The 21,910-nt window shown below is 39.3% G+C and overlaps 2 protein-coding genes across 5 annotated transcripts in view; both read right to left on the bottom strand.

The window, feature by feature from the left end:
• The window catches only part of itsn2a (intersectin 2a), a 43,695-nt gene extending 36,142 nt beyond the window's left edge, over window positions 1-7,553 (bottom strand). For 2 of the 3 annotated variants that reach the window (XM_013913966.1, XM_013913968.1), the window contains exon 1: window positions 7,440-7,553. The gene's annotated coding sequence lies outside the window, so the exon portion shown is untranslated. Of the gene's footprint in view, window positions 1-7,337 lie in introns of all 3 variants that reach the window. The other variant, XM_013913967.1, reaches the window with a different exon arrangement.
• A 1,952-nt stretch (window positions 7,554-9,505) lies between these two features.
• Window positions 9,506-20,462, bottom strand: LOC102193031 (uncharacterized). 2 transcript variants are annotated; one of them, XM_005745597.1, is made up of 3 exons: window positions 20,327-20,462; window positions 19,567-19,676; window positions 9,506-16,906 (listed from the first exon to the last, which is right to left on the bottom strand). In XM_005745597.1, exon 3 carries the CDS (start codon window positions 16,879-16,881, stop codon window positions 10,237-10,239), a length of 6,645 nt encoding a protein of 2,214 aa, XP_005745654.1. In that variant the 5' UTR covers window positions 16,882-16,906; window positions 19,567-19,676; window positions 20,327-20,462; the 3' UTR covers window positions 9,506-10,236. The 2 variants fall into 2 exon arrangements, with proteins under 2 accessions (XP_005745654.1, XP_005745655.1); XM_005745598.1 differs by having other exon boundaries at window positions 19,580-19,676.
• Window positions 20,463-21,910: the final 1,448 nt, after the last annotated feature.

Below are 21,910 nucleotides of genomic sequence, written 5' to 3'. Positions count from 1 at the left end.
CACTATGAACGAACAAGCGACTGTTTTTATGCGACGGTAAAACCATCGCATGGCTCCGCCGTCCGCTTGTATATTTTCCACATAAACCTTTCACAATAAAGCTGAAGATCCTGTTGAGATTTTTCAAAATAAACTGAATCACGTGAAATAGTATGCACAGTGTTTACGGATGAGAAGCTAAAAAGAGCCGTCAGGTGCTAACAAATAAACCTTAGAACAGGCCAAAAAAAATTGCGGCCGTTTCAACTTACCGTATGTCTAAAAATGTATAGTAAATGTATGCAGTTTGGCCTGCATCGGTCAATCACTCGACTCCGGGTACAGGACGCCCAGCTGAAAACACTTGACACAAGTCAAGTTGCCGGAGATTCACAGAATTTACAGACAATGTAGAATTTTTGTGATATATATCGTTGTCGGGACGATAAATGTGTTATATCGGGATATGAGATTTTGGTCATATCGCACAGCCTACTTTCAAGCCTATGAAACCAGCTGCTAAGCATGGTGGTGTTAGCATCACGCTCTGGGCTATTTTGCTGCCACTGCTACTGGTACAATGCACAAATTTGATGAAATAATGAAGAAGGAGGACTACGTCCAGATTCTTCAACTTCACCTGAAATCAACAGCTGGATAGTTGAAACTTGGACACGACTGGGTGGTCCAACAGGAACCCAAACACAAATCAAATCTGGTTTTGGGATAGATAAAGCAGACTAACATCAAGCTTCACCGACCCCACCATATTGAAGGTTTTTATACTATACTTCAAAGCCAGGTCTGTGTTAGAAAACAATAATTAAAAGCCCCAAATTACCACGACATTCAAGCTTATTTTGCATATAAACCACACCTATAGGTAGCAACTCTTTCAATCTTGTTGTTAAGATTCTGTTAGCCGCTCCACTTCACTCCATCCATTTCCTCCTTATTTCCTCTCATTTCTCTTTGCGTGCCTATAGCTAACAGGCAATGTTTCTCCTCATCACTTGTGATTCTTGTCAGGTCTAAGCAATCTCCTTTTTTGCTTTCACTAAGTCCTTCCATCACAACTTTTTCCTCACCTCACCCCTCCCTCTGTCTTTTTTTATTTCAACTCCTCTATTTCCTATTCATCATTCATTGAAACGTATCTCTTATGATTCCCACATAGTTTCTTTCCACTCCTACTCCCCTTCCGTTCTTATTACACTATTGCTCCATCATTTGCTTCCCTGTTTTTGTGTGAATTCCTGGAGGGGAGACTGTGGCTATCTTGTAGTATAAATCACTGTCTGTACATGCCGGCACTGCCAATTACTTAAGAGCAATGAACAGCCCACTGAGGCTTATGCTTCGGTATATTTCGAGTGTCTGCGCCAGCGGCTCCGTGCAAACCCGCGCATATACAACATAGGCAACAAATAATTCACGCGCACTAGCAAACAATACTGACATTTATGAACTAAATTCCCAATTTTATGAAAAAAATACCAACTAAAATAGAAACACAGGAAGCAGTTACAGGAAAACAATTGTTTTATAGTGAATGGAGGCTGACACAAACTGTCTTCTGGGGATGAGTGATGATATAGATTTTAGGGAGTAAAATAATGGGGCTAATCTTCAGCAATGGATTTCACAAACTAGCTCCTTACGGCATGTTAAACAGTACAGTCAGAGTACGATCATCTTTTTCTGCATCACATATGCAATAGAATGGTCTTCGCATCAGTGCATTTCAGATAACATATACACACCAATATTTGTCAGTTCTATCAAAAGCAGAAATATCGAATTAACAAAAGAATTCATATTCATGTATCAATGCAGAAGTGATTTTTTGTCATTTATTTGTATGCTTGTAAGTTTTCTACAAGGGCATTTAATTAAATATCTGGATGCAATGCAAGAAATGTCTTACAGTTAGATCTATAACTAAAAGTCAGAGTCAATGTCATCGTCAGTTTTGCAATATGTACAGGACTAACACAGAATCGAAATCCCATAGTGTACAAGAGAGCTATGGAAGTATGAGAAACAGATAAATATGAAGCATGCAAGATTGTGTCGAAATATTATTAAAGCTATACACATTACTGTAGTTCTTTGTATAAAAATATGCGAGTTTACATGTATTTTGCACATTACTGCCATCTATGTACAGTGTGCAAAATAAGGGACCATATCAATATGAGACTGAATGTGTATTTTACATCAAACAAACAATATGTAATTTCAGCTTTAATTAAAGCGCATTGCAAGCGTACCGCATTAGCTATTTAAGAATTACAGCCATTTTTATACACATTTCTCTGAGCCTTAACAGTAATTGGATAAATCGATAGGTAGATCTGGAGTTGATTCCACTTGCTGAACTTGTATTTGGTAACCATTCAGTAAAAGTATGAATATGAGGTCCAGAGAGACATCAGTGCAAGTGAGGGAGGCTATCATTAGGCTGGAAAACCAGAGACAGATAGCAAGAATCAACAATCTGGTACATTCTTAAATAGAATGAATGCACTGGTTAGCTCAGCAACACCGAAATGCCTGAAATACCACAGAATTATTTCCATGGTTCTCAACAGCTTCACAACAACTTACAGTACCAATGCAAGAACACTCTCAGGGAGGCACAAACTCCATAAACAACCAAGTGTTTCTCACACCAAAGAAAAAGGATATTGTTCAATGGTCACTCAGTCAACACAACACAGCATACTCTTTAGTTACTGAAGTTGAAGCTGAATACAGAGGCCGACAAACAAGCAGCAACTGAAGGTGGCTCCAGTAAAGGCCTGATAAAGTATCTTAAAGGACCACACACAGCATTTGGTGTTGCCCTTGGGTTTTAGACTTCAGACAGTTATTAACTGCTAAATATTCTCCAACAATCCCCATATTTAAAATTATTTTAGTTGGACCAATTTCTTTTGAGTCTCTAAAAATGGGGGACTGTGCTTTTGCTAAATCCATTAAAGATAAAAGTCTGCACTTTAATCAAATGTTGATTGTTTGACTTAAAATCCAGTGTGGTGGTATACAGATGCAAAATTACAACAAAGAATATGTGTCATTGTCCAAAAACATATGGACTTGACTGCAGCTTGTTCCACAAGCCTGAACATGACAACCCACGGGTTGTGTGGGAAGTTTTATTTAACAAAAAAACCCCCCCAAAAAACGAGATATAGTCTAGATATTATATTCTGGCACAAACTGCCTGTACATAGAAAATGCAGCTCGCCTTTACAGCAACACATTGCGATTAAGCTTGAAGAAACACATTGTGCTGTACTTGCATGCCTCTTTTCAGTTCAGTGACTTTCTGGAGCCTCTGTTCCCTATCTATGACTCATCTTTGCTGGTGTGTGGATTCAAGCATCAAAATGATGATGCAAATTATGTTCTTTGGAAAAAAAGAAAGAAAGAAAAGAACAGAAAGCAAATACATGGACCTCTCTTTACACCCAGTAAAGATTTACAGTGCTCAGTCTCCCACTTCACTTGAAGTGATCTCACTTTTCCTTGTTGTTGCCATCTGTTGAAACTGTGTGGCTAACTCATCACCATGTACTAAAACCTCATCAGTGTCTCACCCGAGATGAGGTCCTATAAGTAATGAAATATTCTCTTAACACATATATACACAGAAAGTTGGCAGTTTGCTCATCTATGTGTATGTGTCTCTGTGTGTGAGTACATGTACACTAGTGGAAAAAGTAATGTCTTCAAAGTATTCTATGCAATCTTCTAAGAAAAACTAAGTATCCCTCATGATTAGGGATGTCATAGTGATCTGGTGCTTAGCACTGTTATTTTCATATGCAGTCTGGTTGCTGCCTTTCTGTGTGGAGTTTATTCTATCCAGGTACTCTGGTATCGTCCCCAGTCCCATACACAGGGTTAGAGTAATTAGTGAATCTAAATTGGCCACAGGTGTGAATGGTTGTCTTTCTCCATATTTAAGCCCTGTGACAGAATGGTGACCTATCCAGGGTGTCCCCTGCCTCTCTCCCTATGACAGCTAACATAGACTCCCCTAACTCATTTGTTTATTCACAGCACCTTCAATGTCCCACTACAGCATTTGAACCAGGTTGAGTTCTGGACTGGGCCACGACTGGGCCATCGCAACACCTTGAATCTTTTCTTTTCAGCTGCTCTGCTGTGGATTTGCTGCTGTGCTTGGGATCACTGTCCTGCTACATTAGTCAAAATTCAGCTGTCAGACAGATGGACTCCCATTTGACTCTAGAATACTTTGGTATACAGAGGAGTTCATGGTTAACTCAGTGACTGCAAGGTACCCGGGACCTGTGGCTACAAAATAAGCCCAAATCATCACCCCTGCACCACCATCCTCGACCATTGGTATGAGAGGTTTGTGCTGATATGCTGCGTTTGGTTTTCTCCAAACATGGTGCTGTGCATTATGGCCAAACATCTCCACTTTGGTCTTGTCTGTCCAAGGAACATTGTTCCAGAAGTCTTGTCTAGTCTAAGCAATACTGCCATATTCCTTTTAGAGACTTTCTCCAGGCAACGCCTCCAAAAAAATCCATACTTCTACAGTCTTTTTCTAAGTGTACTCTCACAAACGTTAACACCTAACATGCTAACTGCAGCCTGTATGGTCTGAGATGATGTGTCACTGTGTTAACAAACAACTGAACTGCCAAAACGTCTGCCTCAGAGGTGCTCACACTTGATGATCATCAGTTAATCAAGTGCATTGGATTAGCACCACCTAGCTGCTTCTTACCCGCTTAAATGCTCTTAAAGGATGTACTTAGATTTTCCCAGGACTGCACAGAGTCCTGTGCAAACTTTCTTTTTCACATGGCTCTATGCTATTTGCGTGTACCTAACACTTCCATGTGCAAACATGTATAGGCCTTTAGCAGAGTTTCATCCACTCTTATACACAACCCTGTACCCTGAGGTGTACCTGGTGTCAAATATAACAATATCTCCCGTTGGCTAGGTTAGAGAAGAGACTCCACTGTTTAAACAGGACATGCTATATCCTGGATGACAACGGCACTGAATCAACAAAAGAGGAAAGAGGACACCCTCTACATCAACAGTGACTGTACCTGCACAGGTTCACAACAAAATGGTACACTGATTGAAGTCCCTTGGATGTCTGAAAATAACTTTAAAATGTCATTATGCGTCTTTGATTTGATTTACCTTGCAGCTCGGCCCCTGCTGGTATGGCAGATGTAGTGGAGAGAAACACAGTCATCTCACAATGCTACTTCAAATCATGCCAGATCCCCGAATGAACTTTTGGACACGAAATACTACAAAAATAATCATAACGGAAAATAAACCATTAAAAATTTGAGCATAGAACAAATTACTTTGCAGCGCAAGTTTAGTTCTAGTTTTGGCGTCTTTAAGAAGCAAATGAAGAACAAATGGCACACGCTATTTTCATACTTACACAGGTTGATGTTGCAAAGCCAGCAGTTGCAAAGCTAGCCTTGATGTTACACTGATGTTTAAAAATAACATTGCATTAAGCATTTTGAAAGTTTCTAATATGAGGAATAAGACATAAATCCTTTAAGGGCCAGCAGTGCTGAGGAACAAAATGAATCAAAGAACCTTTGACTCAGCCCAGCATGCTGATTGACACCTGTGTGCACCACACTGGACCGGTCTGACGTGAATATCAATGTTTCGGCCTGTGTGCGCGGAGTGTGTCCAACACACCCTCCTCACACAGAGGGGGACCCTGTTCTAGCGGACACAGCCCAGGAAGCTTTGCGAAGCCTGAGGAAGAAAGAAGCCTGTGTGCATGCGTGTGTCCTGTGTGCATGTGCTGGGATTTTCCTCCTATTCACAAGAGAGCAGACACACACAAGCGCACACATGCCACACACCTTCCCCCCAGTGGGCTGCAGGTGAAAATTGGGGACGCTTCCGACAGAAGAATCATTCTAATCCTTTTGGTACGTTTATGGGTCAGCTCAATGAAATGATTCACCTTTTTTTTTGTTAACTTCCTGTACACTCCCCCCACCCCCGAAGTGAAAAACACACACTCAGCAGCACCTCCAACCTCACCTTCTTCCCCACATACTTAAGACACAATAATAATAATGCCAAATTAACCTCAATACAGCATCCATGCCACTGTAACTGCTATATGAGAATGGACTCTGAAGCACATCAGGTTCCTCTTTCACCACACCAGCGAACACGCTGGTGTATTGTACACTTATGTGAACGTGTGGATATTACGCAACGCTTTGAGTCTCGGCAGGTGGATATGCAACAGTCCCTTCTGGGATAAAGCACAGATGTCACAGAAATTGCAGTCACATGGACTTTGCCACTTCAGCAAAGAAAGTCTCCTCGTTCTGTTTTCACCGAGGGCAGCAGAACACACACATAAACACACGCACACACAAAGCAATCTCTATAATTAGTCTTTGCTGCAGTGATTCAACACGTACGTGCATAAACATCCAAAGCTGCCCCAGTCATCTCATATATAAGAATGGAAATTCACACCTTTGCTCAACTATTGAACAGCTGATGACACTTTTTTATATCAGGAAAAATAAAGATAACAGACGCATTTGACGGGCTTCGAACCGGAGGCCCTCCTCGTGTTATATTTTCCATCTTTTAACGGAGGAAGCGCCAAATGTAAGTCGCCTTTTAGGGAAATTGCTGGGCCTAAGAAGGTGAGCACAGACACCCAGCAGACCGTTAAAGTGACTTTGAGAAATATCACATAGATTTTCTCCCTCAGGTTAAACACAGCAGTGATTTTCAGCATGTTTAATAGTCACAGGGAAGCATGTCATTTCCTTTAAGTAGTACCTGAGGGAACACAGGAATAACCTTTGGAGTTACACCTTTTATCATAAAAACAATATGCCATTCCCTGCTTGTTGTTGTTGCACATAGTATATATATATTATCAGACAGTATATATCTAATAATATACATAGATAATTATATTATCTTGAAAAAAAGACTAGTAATTTAGAGCCTAAATCTATTTTGACTGCTTTAAAAAATGAATTTCTCTTTAAATCCAGGTTAGTTTTCCTTTTCCTCTTCTCCGCCTTATTCAAACAAGCAAAATTAATGAGTAAACAGTGAAAAGATCTGAAGAACCAGTTTTCAGCCATATGGGGTGCTCTTCATCCATAACGCAGACAAAAGACTGGCACTAGTGGCTCAGAGACAGGTTTGAGAGCTCCACATATTTTCAGGATGAAACATTAACAATGGGCTGTACTGCAGGTAGACAAACCTCGTTGTTAATACGCTGCACTGCCTCGCCACTAAATGCTGGGTTTAATAAAGCAGGACATCCCACTTACCTTGAAAGAACAGGTAGAGGGGAAGAAAATCTTCAGCGACAGTATCCAGCAAGTCATGCATTTTGTTCGGTATAAGCGTGGGAATGATTTCTATTCTTTTACCTGTTGCGGTAGAATAGCGGTGCTGATCGGCATCCAGGGTGACGATCCAGCTACTGAAGAGGGGAGGATCGATCCAGCAGCCGGGCGGGTGTGGACTGGAAATGGGCGTCTTCAGTTCCAAGAGTCAAGCTACGCGGAAGTGCGCGGAAGACTTCCGGCTTTGTCTTTCAAAAATAAAACTCAAAAGGGAACGAACTACTGTTCAACTCCTTCAGATGTACAGTGCTCTGAAAAAGTTTTAAGTATATTTTTCTGGGAGAATGTGAAAGAAGTAGAGAGATTTATGAAAACGTACATAGACACATAGAAAAAGAGAGGCAAAAACCACCTTGATGACCACCTTCTATTGACATATTCTATATTCTTCAGCCCTCTCTCAGGCAAGCTTTCTTGTCATTTCTTTAATAATAATTATCCTGGCTTATTGAAGAACATTCATAGCTCTTTCTTTGGATTTTGGCTTTCTTTTCTTCCATTCTCCATCAATATGACCCCACATTGCTTCAGTATTGTCCACCTCCAAGCTCTGCGGAGGCCAATCCATGATCGATAGTGTTCCATTGTGTGTTTTTCTAATCACATATGCTTTTATTGCATTGTGAGTGTGTTTGGGATCATTTTCAAGCTGACAAATTAAACCGTTACCAATGAGATGAGTTCCAGATTGCAAAACATGGTAGATCAAAATCTGACTGTACCTTTCTGCATTCTTAATCACATAATTTTTCAGGAGCTGTGTTTGACCTTAACTTTCAGATATGGTTCATCAGCTGTACAGTCTTTTTTTAAGGCCTGCCACTTCTTGTTTTCTATTAGTCCTTTAGTTATCCAGGTAAAACTCTCATTGAGATTAGAAATCATTCTTCTTTTGTCCTCCAATTGTCCAGTTTCTTCAAATGTTTTAAGGACACCATGCACACCATGGTGAAATATCCCAGGTTTTAAGTAATAGTTCTTTGGGAACCACCTTGTTGGAGCAAAGATACTATTTTATCCCTGTCAAACGTATTTACCTTTGGCATTTTTTTGTGCATCCAACAAAAGAAATGGGAACAAATTGTGTTTTTATGACTAGCTTTTCGTAACGAAGTACGTAAATATGATGAATGACAAGAAATTCTCAGTTCTTGGAAGCAAACTATCTCGAAATACTGTAGATGGGTGACTAATTAAATGAAGAACTTTCACATTTAAGTATGCCTATGTTATGCAGTTTTCTGCTCTTGCTTTATATTTTTATATACTTTATTACCTTTACTTAAGTAAAATGTCTAAATACTCCAGCCTCCCACCTTCTACTAAACCATTATCCAAAGATTACATTAGAATTTTTGTGCAGCTCCACTTCTCATATTAATCTGTAATAGGTCACAAGGCTGCACATAAGCCTGAAAGTTGTTATCTATACCAGTCCTTCACACTGATTTTGTCTTGCAGTAGACATTTGTGTCTTGCTCACAAATCACTTTTTTCTTTCATTTGTCACCTGTATGTTGGATTTTCAGCCACTTATATTAGTAATAATCAAAATCTACAAACAACTTATACAAAACATAACAGAGTGGCACCCCAACAGACAATTTAGTGATTTGTCTTTTTGAATTTTTTATTTTAGTGAACTGGGGATAGAATTCCTTTTTAAAATCCCTAAAGCCATGTAGAAAAAGTCTTTTACTCATTTTTCTTTTAATGGTTATATGGTTTGTAGAATATATAAGGTCCACAAAAGGAGTAAATTAGTATTGAGCACCACCAACAGCCCAATTTTGGCATTACATCAAAATCATACACCAAGTCTAATCTTTAAGCCTCTAATATGAAAATTTCAGCTACAATTAAATATGCAATACTTAGCAAATGTTAGACACATACACAAGAAAACCCAAATATTCAGGAAACCTGACAAAAACTTGTTTAAAAGTAAATATTATATTGTTGTTAATTAGGCACACTGGACTTCAGTAAGAAACTGATCAAGCATAACATTTAAACACCAAGACTATTTTTTTGGTTGGGAATACAAGTATTAATCACAAACACCTTACATTGGTTAGCGAGCTAAAAAATTAGCTCGCCACTGTAATATTTACACATATATATAAATAAAACACACCATGACGATATGACAGGTTCGAGCTTTCAAACCTTTATACAAAATGTACATACAGTGAGCTATCAATGTGTATATTACCTCAAATATGAATACATACATTTATTTGTGTTGCAGGATCAGCTTTAGTAATTTACATTATTGTTGCCATTCTGGAAAATTATCTGAAAATTTTTTGTATATACATATTTACACAATAATGACGTATTTCTATGTTTGCTCATTTATAAAGTGAAATACATACATATGTAAAAAAAAAAAAGAAGAAAAAGTAAACTATATAAAACAAAAAGCAAGAGAATGATAAGCATTTCACAAACAGTCCAGGATACCTCAATGGATAAAAAGAAAAAAGGAAAGGAACAAAAAAGGAAACAACATCTATGAAGTTCAACATCCAAATTCTTTGTTATAAATTAGAGTACTAAAAGGCTGCTACAGAAGGGAAATAACACATGTGGTTCCATGCTGCAGACATTTGCCCTGAAAGCTTTTGGTCAATATGAGCCATCTTTTCAGGCTTTTAACCCATAGCTCTACTATATTTGTATAGATTGAGATCGCTTAAAAAAAGAAAAGAAAAAAAGATTGAACTCTCCTTCTCCATCAACAACAAAAAGCTTTTCACAGGGATTAAGGCAACATTATTCAAACTTAATGGTCTATACAAAAGACATTTTTTTTCCATTAACACTCACATTCCTGTTTAACATCCACTTCACTTTCTGCACTTCCAGCTGGCACATGTTCCTGCTCCTCTTTTATCTCTGTGTCCTGACCTACAGTTACCATGTAGTAATCCATGTATCCCTCAGTGTCTGACTCGGTTTTTATGACAGTCTCACTACTTAGAGATGCAGTTTGCACACATCCATCAGAGGGCTGTGATGACTTGCTTCCATTATTGCTTTCAGAGGTTGGACATGCGGTATGCCCAAGGGAGCCTGCAGGATGACCTGGGACTAAATTCTTGGCAGCCTCAGTGTTTAAGTCAGTTCTTACATCATCATTACCTTGGTGATAGTTTGTTTCAACATCCAGTGATGGCATATTGCCATAACGTGGATCATCTTCCTCCTCTTTAATTTGGAGGTTTCCTGGAAGAAAACCGTCACAACCTACAGTTGTGGTGGTACTGGTGGAGGTAATCGTAGGGGTATTCATGGGGGTAAGTGTAGAGGTGCTCATGGGGGCAATTGTAGGGGTATTAGTGACGGTAACTGGAGGTGTAAAAATTGGGGTAATTGTTGGGTTAATCACAGGGGTAACCATAGGGTTGATTACAGAGGTAATCATAGGTGTAAAAATGGAGGTAATCGTAGGGATGTTCATAGGGTTGACATTCATCTGCATTATTGTCACTGGCTGCATTTGGATTGCATGATATGTTGCTGGCTGCACACATTGGTTTCCATCCACTCTATGAGCACTTTTATTATTTTGCAGATTTTGTGTTAAGCTCTGTGGGAGTTTGGGTCCAGACAGAAATGGTAACTTGAAGATCTTTTCTATTCCAGTATTTCGATACTGTCTGATCATCGAATGGAATTTCGTTGCAGCAGCGATTGAAAATTCCCAGCGCCTGTGATGCTGTGAGCTAATCTCAAAGTTATAGTCTAGGATGTCAAACAAAATAGCTGGGAAATACTGGTTCCTTTTCGTTGCTGCAAATTTCTGTATTTCCAACAGCACCGATGATGTCAGTAACTTCAAGTTCAGCTTTTTTTTGTCCGCTGATTTTGATGAAACATCAAGGTCCAGACCTATTTTCTTGCAAATAGGATAGAGATTTTTCTGCTTATTCTTTGTTAATGTCACAGCACTCAGAGTATTACTTAACAGCATGGCTTTTTCCTTCTTTGCTTGCATTTCCAGTTGTCTTTTTCGAACCGTTTCCTTCCATTCATTTCTCTGCACAGTGGGAAGCTCTTCTTCTGCACTCTCAATGACTTGAAATGTGCGAGGTGGCTGAATAATGAAAACTTCGCTGAACCAGGCGGGCTCTCCATCATGTGGATTCACTCTGTAGAACTGCACTGAAGGATTCATGTCTAGACTCTGCTTGTCCAAGCTGAAGTTGTGCTCAAGAACATCATTGACAAGCTTGTGCTTTGTCCCGCACAGTTTCCTGGCAAAAGAATACACCTCGCACATGACCTCCCACGTCAAAACACATGTGTCGAGTTTAAGTTTTGGGTGAGCTTTGTCCACACATAGGCTTAAACCTATTTTCTTGCAGAGAGGGTAAGTGTTCAATATTGTTTCTACTGATGCAGAAAAAGAGGTTTGATCATCTGGAGGCTTTTTTACCGTGCTGCTTGCGTTAGTAGAGATGACGCTGGTCACGGCAAGAGGATGGCAAAGCACATTACCAGAGTGAGATTCATCCTGGACAAGCTTGCCATTTTTATCTTGATGACATTTGGGGCAATCTGGAGTATATTCCTCAAAGAAAACTGACAGAGGGAGTTTAAAAAGCTTTTTCTTTTGAGGCAGGCTGAATTTTTTTGACTTCAGTGTTGTAATGGTTTGCATGAGCTGTTCTGCGAAGGCAATGTGAGATAGCTCACTGTTCAAATTTAGATCAAAATTATACTCCAGGACCTCCATGATGAAATCTTTTGTGGATGACAGCATTGCTTCGGCAAATGTGTTAACTTCAACCATGACGCCGTTGGTCAATAACTTTGGGTCCAGATTTTGCTTTACTCCAAATCCGACATTAAAATCCATATCCAATTTCTTACACCTGGAGTAAGAATACAGTGGGCAATGTTCTCCATGAGGCACTGAGAGGATGCGTTGAATTTGATTGATACGCAATCTCCATAGAACTGAATTTAGGTCATTTTGTTGCTTGTCAGTGGAAGTGCTTACATTTTGGTGCTTGACTGTTCGAGTAGATGCAGCACTACATATTTCTGCATCTGGCTTGTATTGGCAATTCAGTTTCATGACTATTGGATAATCTCTTCGTGTGTTCTTTTGCTTTGCTTGGGCAACCCAGGTTGCCACATTTCTATGATCATTTGCAACAGGAATTTGTGCAAGAATATGTCTAGCAAGTTCTGAATCGACACTTTGCAAATCAAGCTCAAAGTTGTGTCTGAGAACGTCCAGACAAATCTGCTCAAATGTCCCACACAACTTTTCAGCAAAGTTTGTCACTTCCATCATTGCTCCTTTGGTCAGTTTGTTGACATCAAGTTTGTTTTTCTGTTGACTGCAGCTTACATGCAACTTCAGACCAATCTCCTTGGAGAAGGGATACAGGTTCACACTTTCCTCGGATATTGTTTTCGGTGGACCAGCTGGTAAACCTGGTATAGTTGACACATGTGGGTCTGGTCTAGTTTCACCATCTGAATCAGGGGGATGTGAGGGTTCAACATCAGACTCATCCAATCTTGATATGCTGCTGTCCATGCTCTGGTATCTCGTGCCTATTGAAAACATGGAATCGGGGAGTTTAAATACCTCTTTTGAGAATTTGACTGGATCTTCATATTCCTGAAGCTGTCTTATTTTATTCATCAGTTCACATGCAATGGTGTATCTGTGGCTATTGCTCTCTAGGTCTAATGCAAAGTTCTTCTCAAGAATCTCCATGATGAATTCCTGCTGGGATGAACTCATTGCCAAGGCAAACCGAGCAACTTTATACAGAACAGAATTGGTCAGACAGTCAGCACTCAAATTTTTCTTGGGTCTAAACCCAATATTGAATTCTAGGTTAACTTTCTTGGGCCTGAAGAATGGACAGTACTCTTTGTCTAGGACTAGGAGGATTTGTTTCACACGGTGAGTACGCAGCTTCCACATGTTACTCTCCATTTCCTTTTCCTCTTCTTTCATGTCAAATTCATTTGGTACATCTGTTGGAATCTCTTCCTCCTCTTCATATTCTAGCAGCCCACTTTCATCTGGCTGACTTGGAGATGGCAGGTCCATATCTGTGTCTACGATTGCTGAACTGAAGGAACTATCAGTGGTGGTATGGAAAGGAGCAGAGATGCAAGATGATGTTGGGTTTTCTATGTCATCCTCATTCCCGCTGTTTTCTGAATCTGTGAGTGTGTCTGCTTCTATAGGACACATGTAGCAATAGTCCACTCCAACTGTTTCGTCGAGACTCAAACCCATTTCATCAAATCCAATCCTTCCTACACTATCATTGGCATAATCACTTGACACCATGGCCCTTTTCTTCTTTGCCTGCATGTCCAGCTGTCTTTTTCTGATCGTTTCTTTCCATTCATTTGTCTGCGTGGTGGATTGTCCTTCCCTTTTAACCCCAATAACAGGACATTTGCGAGGTGCCTGAATAACAAAAACATCATTGAACCAGGCATGCTCTCCTTCTCGTGGCTGTACTCTACAGAACAACATTGAAGGATTGAGGTCTAGAGTCTGTTTGTCCAAGTTGAAGTTGTGCTCAAGAATATCATTGACAAGTTTATGCTTTGTTCCACTCAGTTTCCTGGCAAAAGAATAAACCTCACACATAACACCCCAGGTCAAAGCACGTGTTTCGAGTTTACGTTTACGGTGTGCTTTACTCACGCGGAGTCTTAAACCCATTTTCCTGCATGAGGGGTAACAGCTCATTATAGTCTTTCTTGTTGCTGCAGAAATAGAGGTTCGATCATTTTGAGTACTTTCTGCCTTTGCATCAGCACAAACATCTGACCCAGTTTGGGGCTGCTCAGGGACGCGACCGGACTGCGATTTATCTTGATGACGCTTAATTCTGTCTTGATAACATTTGGGGCAATATGGAGTATATTCATCTACAGATTTTGAGTCAGGCAGTTGAAAAAGTATTTTCTTCTGAGATGCAGCTAGTTTCTTTGTCTTCATTGCTCCAGAGTTTCGCATAAGCTTCTTTCCAAAGGCATTGCGACTTGCCTCGCTGTTCAAATTTAAATCAAAGTTGTACTCCAGGATTGCTGTGATGAAATCTTTTGTAGATGACAACATTGCTTCGGCAAACGTGTTAACTTCAACCATGATGCCATTGGTAAGTAACTTTGGGTCAAGATTTAGTTTTATTCCAGATCCTACATTAAAGTCGATGCCCAATTTCTTACATCTAGAGTAAGAATAAAGTGGGCAGTGTTCTCCATGAGGTACTGAGAGGATGTGCTGAATTTGAATACGTCTCAATTTCCACAGGGCTGAGTTGAGGTCATCTTGTTGTTCAGTGTCAGTGGTACTGCTTACATCTTTGTGTACATTTTCCTCAGTAGAATCAGCTCTACATGCTTCTGTATTTGGGTTATTCTGGCAATTCAGTGTCGGGAGAATTGGGTAATCTCTTTTCGGGTGCTTCGATTTCCCATGGGTTACACGGGTCACAAGATTTCTTTCTTCATTTGCAGCCGGAATGTGTGCAAGGATATTTCTTGCAAGTTCTGAATCGACACTTTGCAAATCAAGCTCAAAGTTGTGTCTGAGAACATCCAGACAAATCTGCTCAAATGTTCCACACAACTTTTCAGCAAAGTTTGTTACTTCCATCATTGCTCCTTTGGTCAGTTTGCTGATGTCAAGTTTGTGTTTTTGTTGACTGCAGCTGACATGAAGTTTCAGACCAATCTCCTTGCAGAAGTGATAAGGATGGACATTTTTCTCTGACTTTATTTCAGGTTTGGTTTCAGTATGTGGCTTGGGTTCAGTTTCATGTAGATGGACTGGTAACTCAGTTGTAGTTACATCATTTGGACTTAGTTTAGTTTCAGCTTGTGAGTCAGGAGAATTTGAAGGAGCGATATCAGATTCCTTCACATTCGATCTGCTGCTGAGGTCTGGGCTAACAATGTCCATTCTCTGAGATGTCATTCTGAATGATGGAACAGGACGAGGAAGTTCAAAAACTTCTTTAGAGAATTTGACCGGAACCTCGCATTTCTGAAGCTGTCTTACTCTACTCATGAGTTCACATGCAAAGGTAGGTTTATAGGACTTGTTCTTCAGGCCTAAGTCAAAGTTCTTCTCAAGAATCTCCATGATGAATTCCTGCTGGGATGAATTCATTGCCAAGGCAAATCGAGCAACTTTATACAGAACAGAATTGGTCAGATAGTCACCACTCAAGTTTTTCTTGGGCCCAAACCCAATATTGAATTCCAAATTTGCTTTATTGGGCCTGAAGAATGTACAGTACTCTTTGTCTAGTACCAGCAGGATTTGTTTCACACGGTTAGCACGCAGCTTCCACATGTTACTTTCCGTTTCCATTGTCTCTTCTTCCATGTCACATTCATTTTGCATATTTGCTTTTGAATTATATTTTCTTCTTTTCTTCAAGCTCTCGTATAGAAGTTCTTCCATAGTCAGCTGTGTGGGAGCTCTTTTAAAGGGATTTGTCTCAAAGGAAAACAGCTCATTCTTAAAATGTGGACTTATTTTAGTACCAGTGCTCTTAAGTTTTTTTCTCCTTTTCAACAGTTGGGACACGCTGAACAAAACTTGCTTTTTGTCCTGTTGATTTTGAAGGTCAAGTTCAAAATTATGCTTCAGGACACTGAGAATAATAGAGCTGTAGGATGCAATCAGTACTCTAGTAAAGTCTACCAGTTCTACCATCATACCATTTGTCAATAAACCTGGATCAAGGCTTTGTTTTGCACCACTTTCAAAGCGCAAACCAATTTCTTCACAGTAAGGGTATGAAAATGGGAGAACATCTCCTCTGATTTCTTCTTTTAACTGCGCCCCTAAGCACTCAATTTCCTCTTCATCATCGCTGACATCAGCATGTAGTCGGTCAATCTTTTTTTCAGATGTTTGTGAGCAAGGAATTTTGCTTGTATGTCTACCATTATCTTCTTTCTTCAGCTGGAAACCGAAATACTGGCAATCGGCTCCCACATTCGGTTCTTTTTTGATGCTTCTGGCACACACTGGCACAAAAGAAGAACCAAAAAGAGCAGCAATGTCAAGTTTTTCTTTAGGAGGCCTCCTCATCAGGTCCTTGAGCTTGTGTGAAATCTGAGCTCTAAAATGAATCCGTTGTTGCTCATTTTCCAAACCAAGATCAAAATTGTTCTCCAGAATGTTCATGATAAAGTGGCTTTTACCCTTTGTAACCATTTTAGCAAAGTCACAGATTTCAAGCATGACCCCGTTTGTCAGTAATTGTAAATCCAGTTTCTGTTCCGTGGATCCAACATTAAAATCTAGTCCAATTTTATTGCTGTAATGGAATGGTTCGGGGCTTCTTGAGTATTTTTTTACGTGCATAATCCGCCATTGCCAGACAGTGTTGGCATCCATCCTTTTGCTGTCCTTCAGTCTATTTGGGTTGGTGTCCTCCATCTTCAGTTCCATTTTCGTATCTTTGCGCCCCCTATTCCTGTGTGGAAACAAAAATAGTATACATTATATATGAACCATAACTCATTAACTCAGTCTAAATGTACCAATTTTCACACTATAACAGCCGAGAAAAATAATAGTGCACTTTATTCTACCCACTTCATTATAATTTTGTAAGCTTTGGGTTTTGATACCGGGGCACAGACATACTGCAAGACTACAGCTAGCTCAGTACACTGCAAGCCACAGTGTACAACAGTGTGCAGGACAAAAACAAAAAAACAAAAACGCACATATCGATAGTATTGTAACAGTACGGTAGTCCTACTGAATCAGAGCTCCATTAACTTTGGCACTGGTCTACATGTGAAACAAACATGCTTACGCTGCCAGCTTCCCTAAATATTTCTTTATTTTTTTCCATCTTTTACCTTTATCTTTGAGCATATTATCTGTTCTCATACTAGACATAGGGCTGCTGTTTTGAAACTTGACCCTGAGCTAAGAATATTTATTTGTGAAATTTTACATTTTAATTATATTATCTGATTTATACCAGTGCAGATCGGACTTTTGGACTCTTACTGGCTATGATAACAGTAAGAGGCCATGATGAGACGGCCAAAGTGGGACAGACACTTGTAACCAATTGTAGTCCGAAGCTTTGGCCTATTTGTTAATAGGGACTGAGTTCAGGGCCACAGCCATTCATAACATGATCACATACGTTAAACTAAATTGGTGGGCAAACTGAGGATTCTGATCTTGAATTATTACCTAGAAATTCAGCAATAATGGCTTTTTAGCCACATTGCCCAACCCCAGTTACGTCACAAAATAATTCCCAAAAGCAGCCCCCAATTTTTTTTAATATCATGAAGTAATGTAATTATATTTTAATATCATTATTAATGGTTTTTAGCATGAAGATTTTCATTTTGCTTTTGCAACCCCCCCTCAAAAAAAAAAAAAATTACAAATAAGCAAAGTTGTTATGATGTAATGCACAATTTTTAGAGCTTTTCATTAAGTTTTATTTATTAAGTTCAAGCAGCAACTCGAGGGTTTTTTAAAAAAATTTCTATAACTCTTGGGTATTTGATAACATCAAATAAGCAATGCAGTGGAGTTTTTTGCACTCAGAAATGACATTGCGTGTACTCTTTAGGCATAACAAACCTATTAAATAAGAATCCCTGCATGCAGACTTTTTGAATATTTACATGACTTCATTGTACATTGTGGTGGCTGTAGACCAATCATAACCTTGATGGTTCAATCTCTGCCTGCTCCAATCTCCAGTCTAATTGCCTAAGTAGTCTTGGGCAAGATACTAAACCTCAAGTTGCTGTCTGATCCATTCATCAGGATATGAGTGTGTGTGAATTAATAATAATAATAATGGATACTTTATTGATCCCCGCGGGGAAATTACTCTCTGCACTTGACCCATTCACTCAGTGAAGCAGTGGGTAGCCACTAAGCAGGCGCACCGGGGAGCAGTGTGTAGGGACGGTACCTTGCTCAGGAGTACCTCAGGGTACCCGTTCAGCGGATTCGAACCCCCGACCTACATTAGGATGTAGGCGACTCATTTCTTAGTTAATTAAATGAAGAAAAAAGTTAAATTAACTGACTAGTCTAAAACCAAGAAACAATCCTCCTGGTAGGATGTGCCCAGCAGCAACCAGGAGGTGCACCCAGGAGCTTTAGCTGTCTCTTTTCGATGTGGAGGAGTAGGCAATTGACGTGTTAACCCCTCTCAAATGACTCAACTCCTCACCCTATGACTACGGGAGCGCCCATCAGACAAAGCTAATTTCTGATGCTTGTATTCGCGATTTCATTCTAATAGTTTTGACAAACAGATGATGCCTAGATTATCATATTTATGGTGTTTCTCAACAACGATGTGCCATCTGGTGGCAGATGGTTATATTAAGTGCTTTAATTCCTCAAGTAGAAATCTGCTACATAAGAATCAGTCCAAGTGTTCACAGCCTTGTTAGTTTGAGAGCTTTTCATCTCTGGTGCATGTTTCATTTCTTGACAAGCTACTGTAATTGGCTGGAATACCAAAAGCAGATGGTAGAAATGTTTTTTTTTACCTTGAGCTAGGTGCAGCAAAACTATGAAATATGCACACCAGCCAATTGTGCTATACTAATGTGCATGTTACCGAGTCAGAATCCTTAAAAATCAAAAGGCTTTCATGCTTCATTCTGCAACCTCCCCATTTCTCTACACAACAAAACACATTGTCTAAAGGTGCAGTTTCCAAGTGGAAGCTGTGCACAAAAAAAATTAAATTTGGTCCCTCCTAAACATATTTTTATTTATAATTTATTTCAAGGGGCTGTATTATACTTCTGCACTATTTTGCAGGATATATCAGAAACTTCTTTTTGTCCTGTTTTGTCTTTTTTTTGTGTTGACGAAAAGAAAGTAAAAAGTTATCCAAAACCCTACAATATTTTAGATGTTTTTGTTTTGAATATTTTTGTTTCTAATCATTATGATCATTAATTTAAATAAAAAAAAATGGGAATGAAAGATCATATACTTTTAGTATCGTTCAGCTTGAAGATATGTGTTTACTGCTATCGCAGTCTAAGGCACTTCTAAATTCGTTTGTACTGTATGAACAAATTCAGAGAAAAAGACGATGATCTGTGTGTGAAACTTCAGTGTACTTACTCTGGCTACTTACTCTGCCCAACATCAGCATATCCAGCATGTCTGGTACCTGCTCTGGTCCCTTTGCTGTCATCCAAGTAGCAAAGAGACCGTGTGGATACACTGTAGCCCTGCATGAAAAATGAAAAGCTTATTTGAAAAATAATAAATGTATTGATTCTTCAGCTCTTCCTTAAAGAACGATAAAAACATGCAGCCCTGTTAGACACCATCTCACAAACACTGTGGGCATGTGTTTGTGAGCTACACTTCAGTGAAAGTGGGGCCGTTAACCAGGAGAAAAACAAACCAGGTGTTCCTTTGACAAAAGGACAAACTGGGGGTATTTTTTGTCTACCACGGCACTTAAACGAAAAGATACAGACTCTTTAAAAAAATGAGCAAATTCAACAATAATTAGTTAAAACAGCTTTACTGAATAAAAGTGAAACCTTTTGGACAGTCCTTTCCAAACAAAGCATTTTGACCAGCAGATGGCGATTATTTTGACTGCACCAAATGCTGAACACTGAAGTGCTTCACAATAATTCACTGAGCTCTCTGGAAAAAAACACACAGTCCAATTACTATTACTAAAAGGATGCCATCCATGTATTTAACACGGCAGCAGTGCCAAAAGTGGTCCAGCGGAAGAAAAACCTAATCGAGTGTTTGCATTTACTACTTTCCACCTAAACATGGCGATGTGAAGTCGTTATAAACAGCTACTTCAACGGCAAAGCGACGTCAAAAAGGAGCCCGCATACAGGATGAAGCTTACCCAAAGTGTGCACAACATTCACACGGCCGTGGTTCTCACTTGGTAAAACTACGCACTTCTTTGCGGCACAACGTTTGAAGGATGCAGCGGAGTTGAAGTCCCTGAATTTCAGGAGGGAGACTATAGACGATGCACAGCACTGTTATGGAAGTGACGTCACAGAAGAGCACCACTACTTCAAAATAAAAGTGCAATACTTGATCGGCAAACTCAATACATTAGATGAAGCAAGGTTTGTTAAAAAACAAAACAAATGCTTGAAAAGTTGCACACAGGCTTGGATTAATCTTTAAAAAAAATCTTGGAAATGGTGAAATTTAGTGTTGTAACTACGGAAGAGGATTAGGGCCACTGGGGGAAAAAAGTGGGCACGTCCTTTTTTTTCTTCTTTTCCTGAATTCTGAGGAAAAAGAATTCTGAAAAAGAAAAAAAAGAAAAGATGTGAATGAAGTCGAATTCATTAAGTGGTACAACCGCTTAATAAATGCAAAGGCTGTAGTGACTGCTGTGTCACCTGCTGCTGTCCTAGTTTAGTTTACACTTGTAAGACTTTTATTTTGAAAGCGCATCAATTTGACCTTAGCTCTATGTCTGTGTTTGCTGAATCAGTACAAAGTTAAAAAGTTAAAAGTAAAAAGCTAAAACGATTCCCTTTTCTGAGAGGCCCATGTGAAGAAGGGATGCAGTCATTTGTAAGTAATTGCATTTATAAGGCTTGTAGAATTTGTGAAGGTAGGTGGTCAAGGAAGGCGCTCAAGTGTTACACAATCTGATATTTTCATATATTGTTTCAGCTGATGAAATGATAGCTCAGAACAGGACAACTGTCTGCACATGCATACTCACAATCCATGAGATTTAAGCAAATAACCAGAAGCCACCAGGAGTCTTGATGCTTTAACTGAATTTAGAGATAAGCACAAAGAGCAATACACTACCACTAATCAATACTGGCTGATATACAATAGAAAGATAATCAAAAGGATCTCCCAAACAGGTACTGGATCAAATGAATAAGAAAATATTGCATTTACAAAGTAAAATTCACCATCATGTAATTCTTTTCTATTATAAAATCACTAAAAGTGACTAAAGAAAGGAGAAAAAATGCTTAAATATTTTCAAAGAGTCATACAGAAACCCTTTATGTCATTTCTGCAGCCATTAGCAGTAAAACCTGGTCATCTCTTCAGGCTTTCAACCCAAAACTCTATTGTTTTGAATCCTTTCCTTAGGTGTAAAGTATTCACATTCCCCCCGCCCCGTTTTTTTTTTTTTTACTGCTCTCAGTTTTTGGACCTACAGTTCACATCCTTGTTGTGCAGCCTCAATTTCTAATCCACTTTCAAAGACTGGAAATTAGGCAATTAAACTACACCCAGAAGATCCTGCAGCTTCATCTTGGACTAAATACTCAACAAGCGTCCAGCTCTGTCATAATATGGATGATATTTTTTCTCGATGTCCAGTTCTGTTATCATGTTACCACAATGTAGATCATTCTCCTTCGCCTTAATATGTAGCTTTGCTATTGCAATAATGTTACACATAAGCTATAGAAAAGGTTATTTGACTATAAAGCAT

This window comes from Pundamilia nyererei, unplaced genomic scaffold (genome assembly GCF_000239375.1).
Source record: "Pundamilia nyererei isolate P.nyererei 1_Seehausen unplaced genomic scaffold, PunNye1.0 scaffold00161, whole genome shotgun sequence".
NCBI classification, from domain to species: Eukaryota; Metazoa; Chordata; class Actinopteri; order Cichliformes; family Cichlidae; genus Pundamilia; species Pundamilia nyererei.
This window is presented reverse-complemented; position numbering and strand designations above follow the sequence as displayed.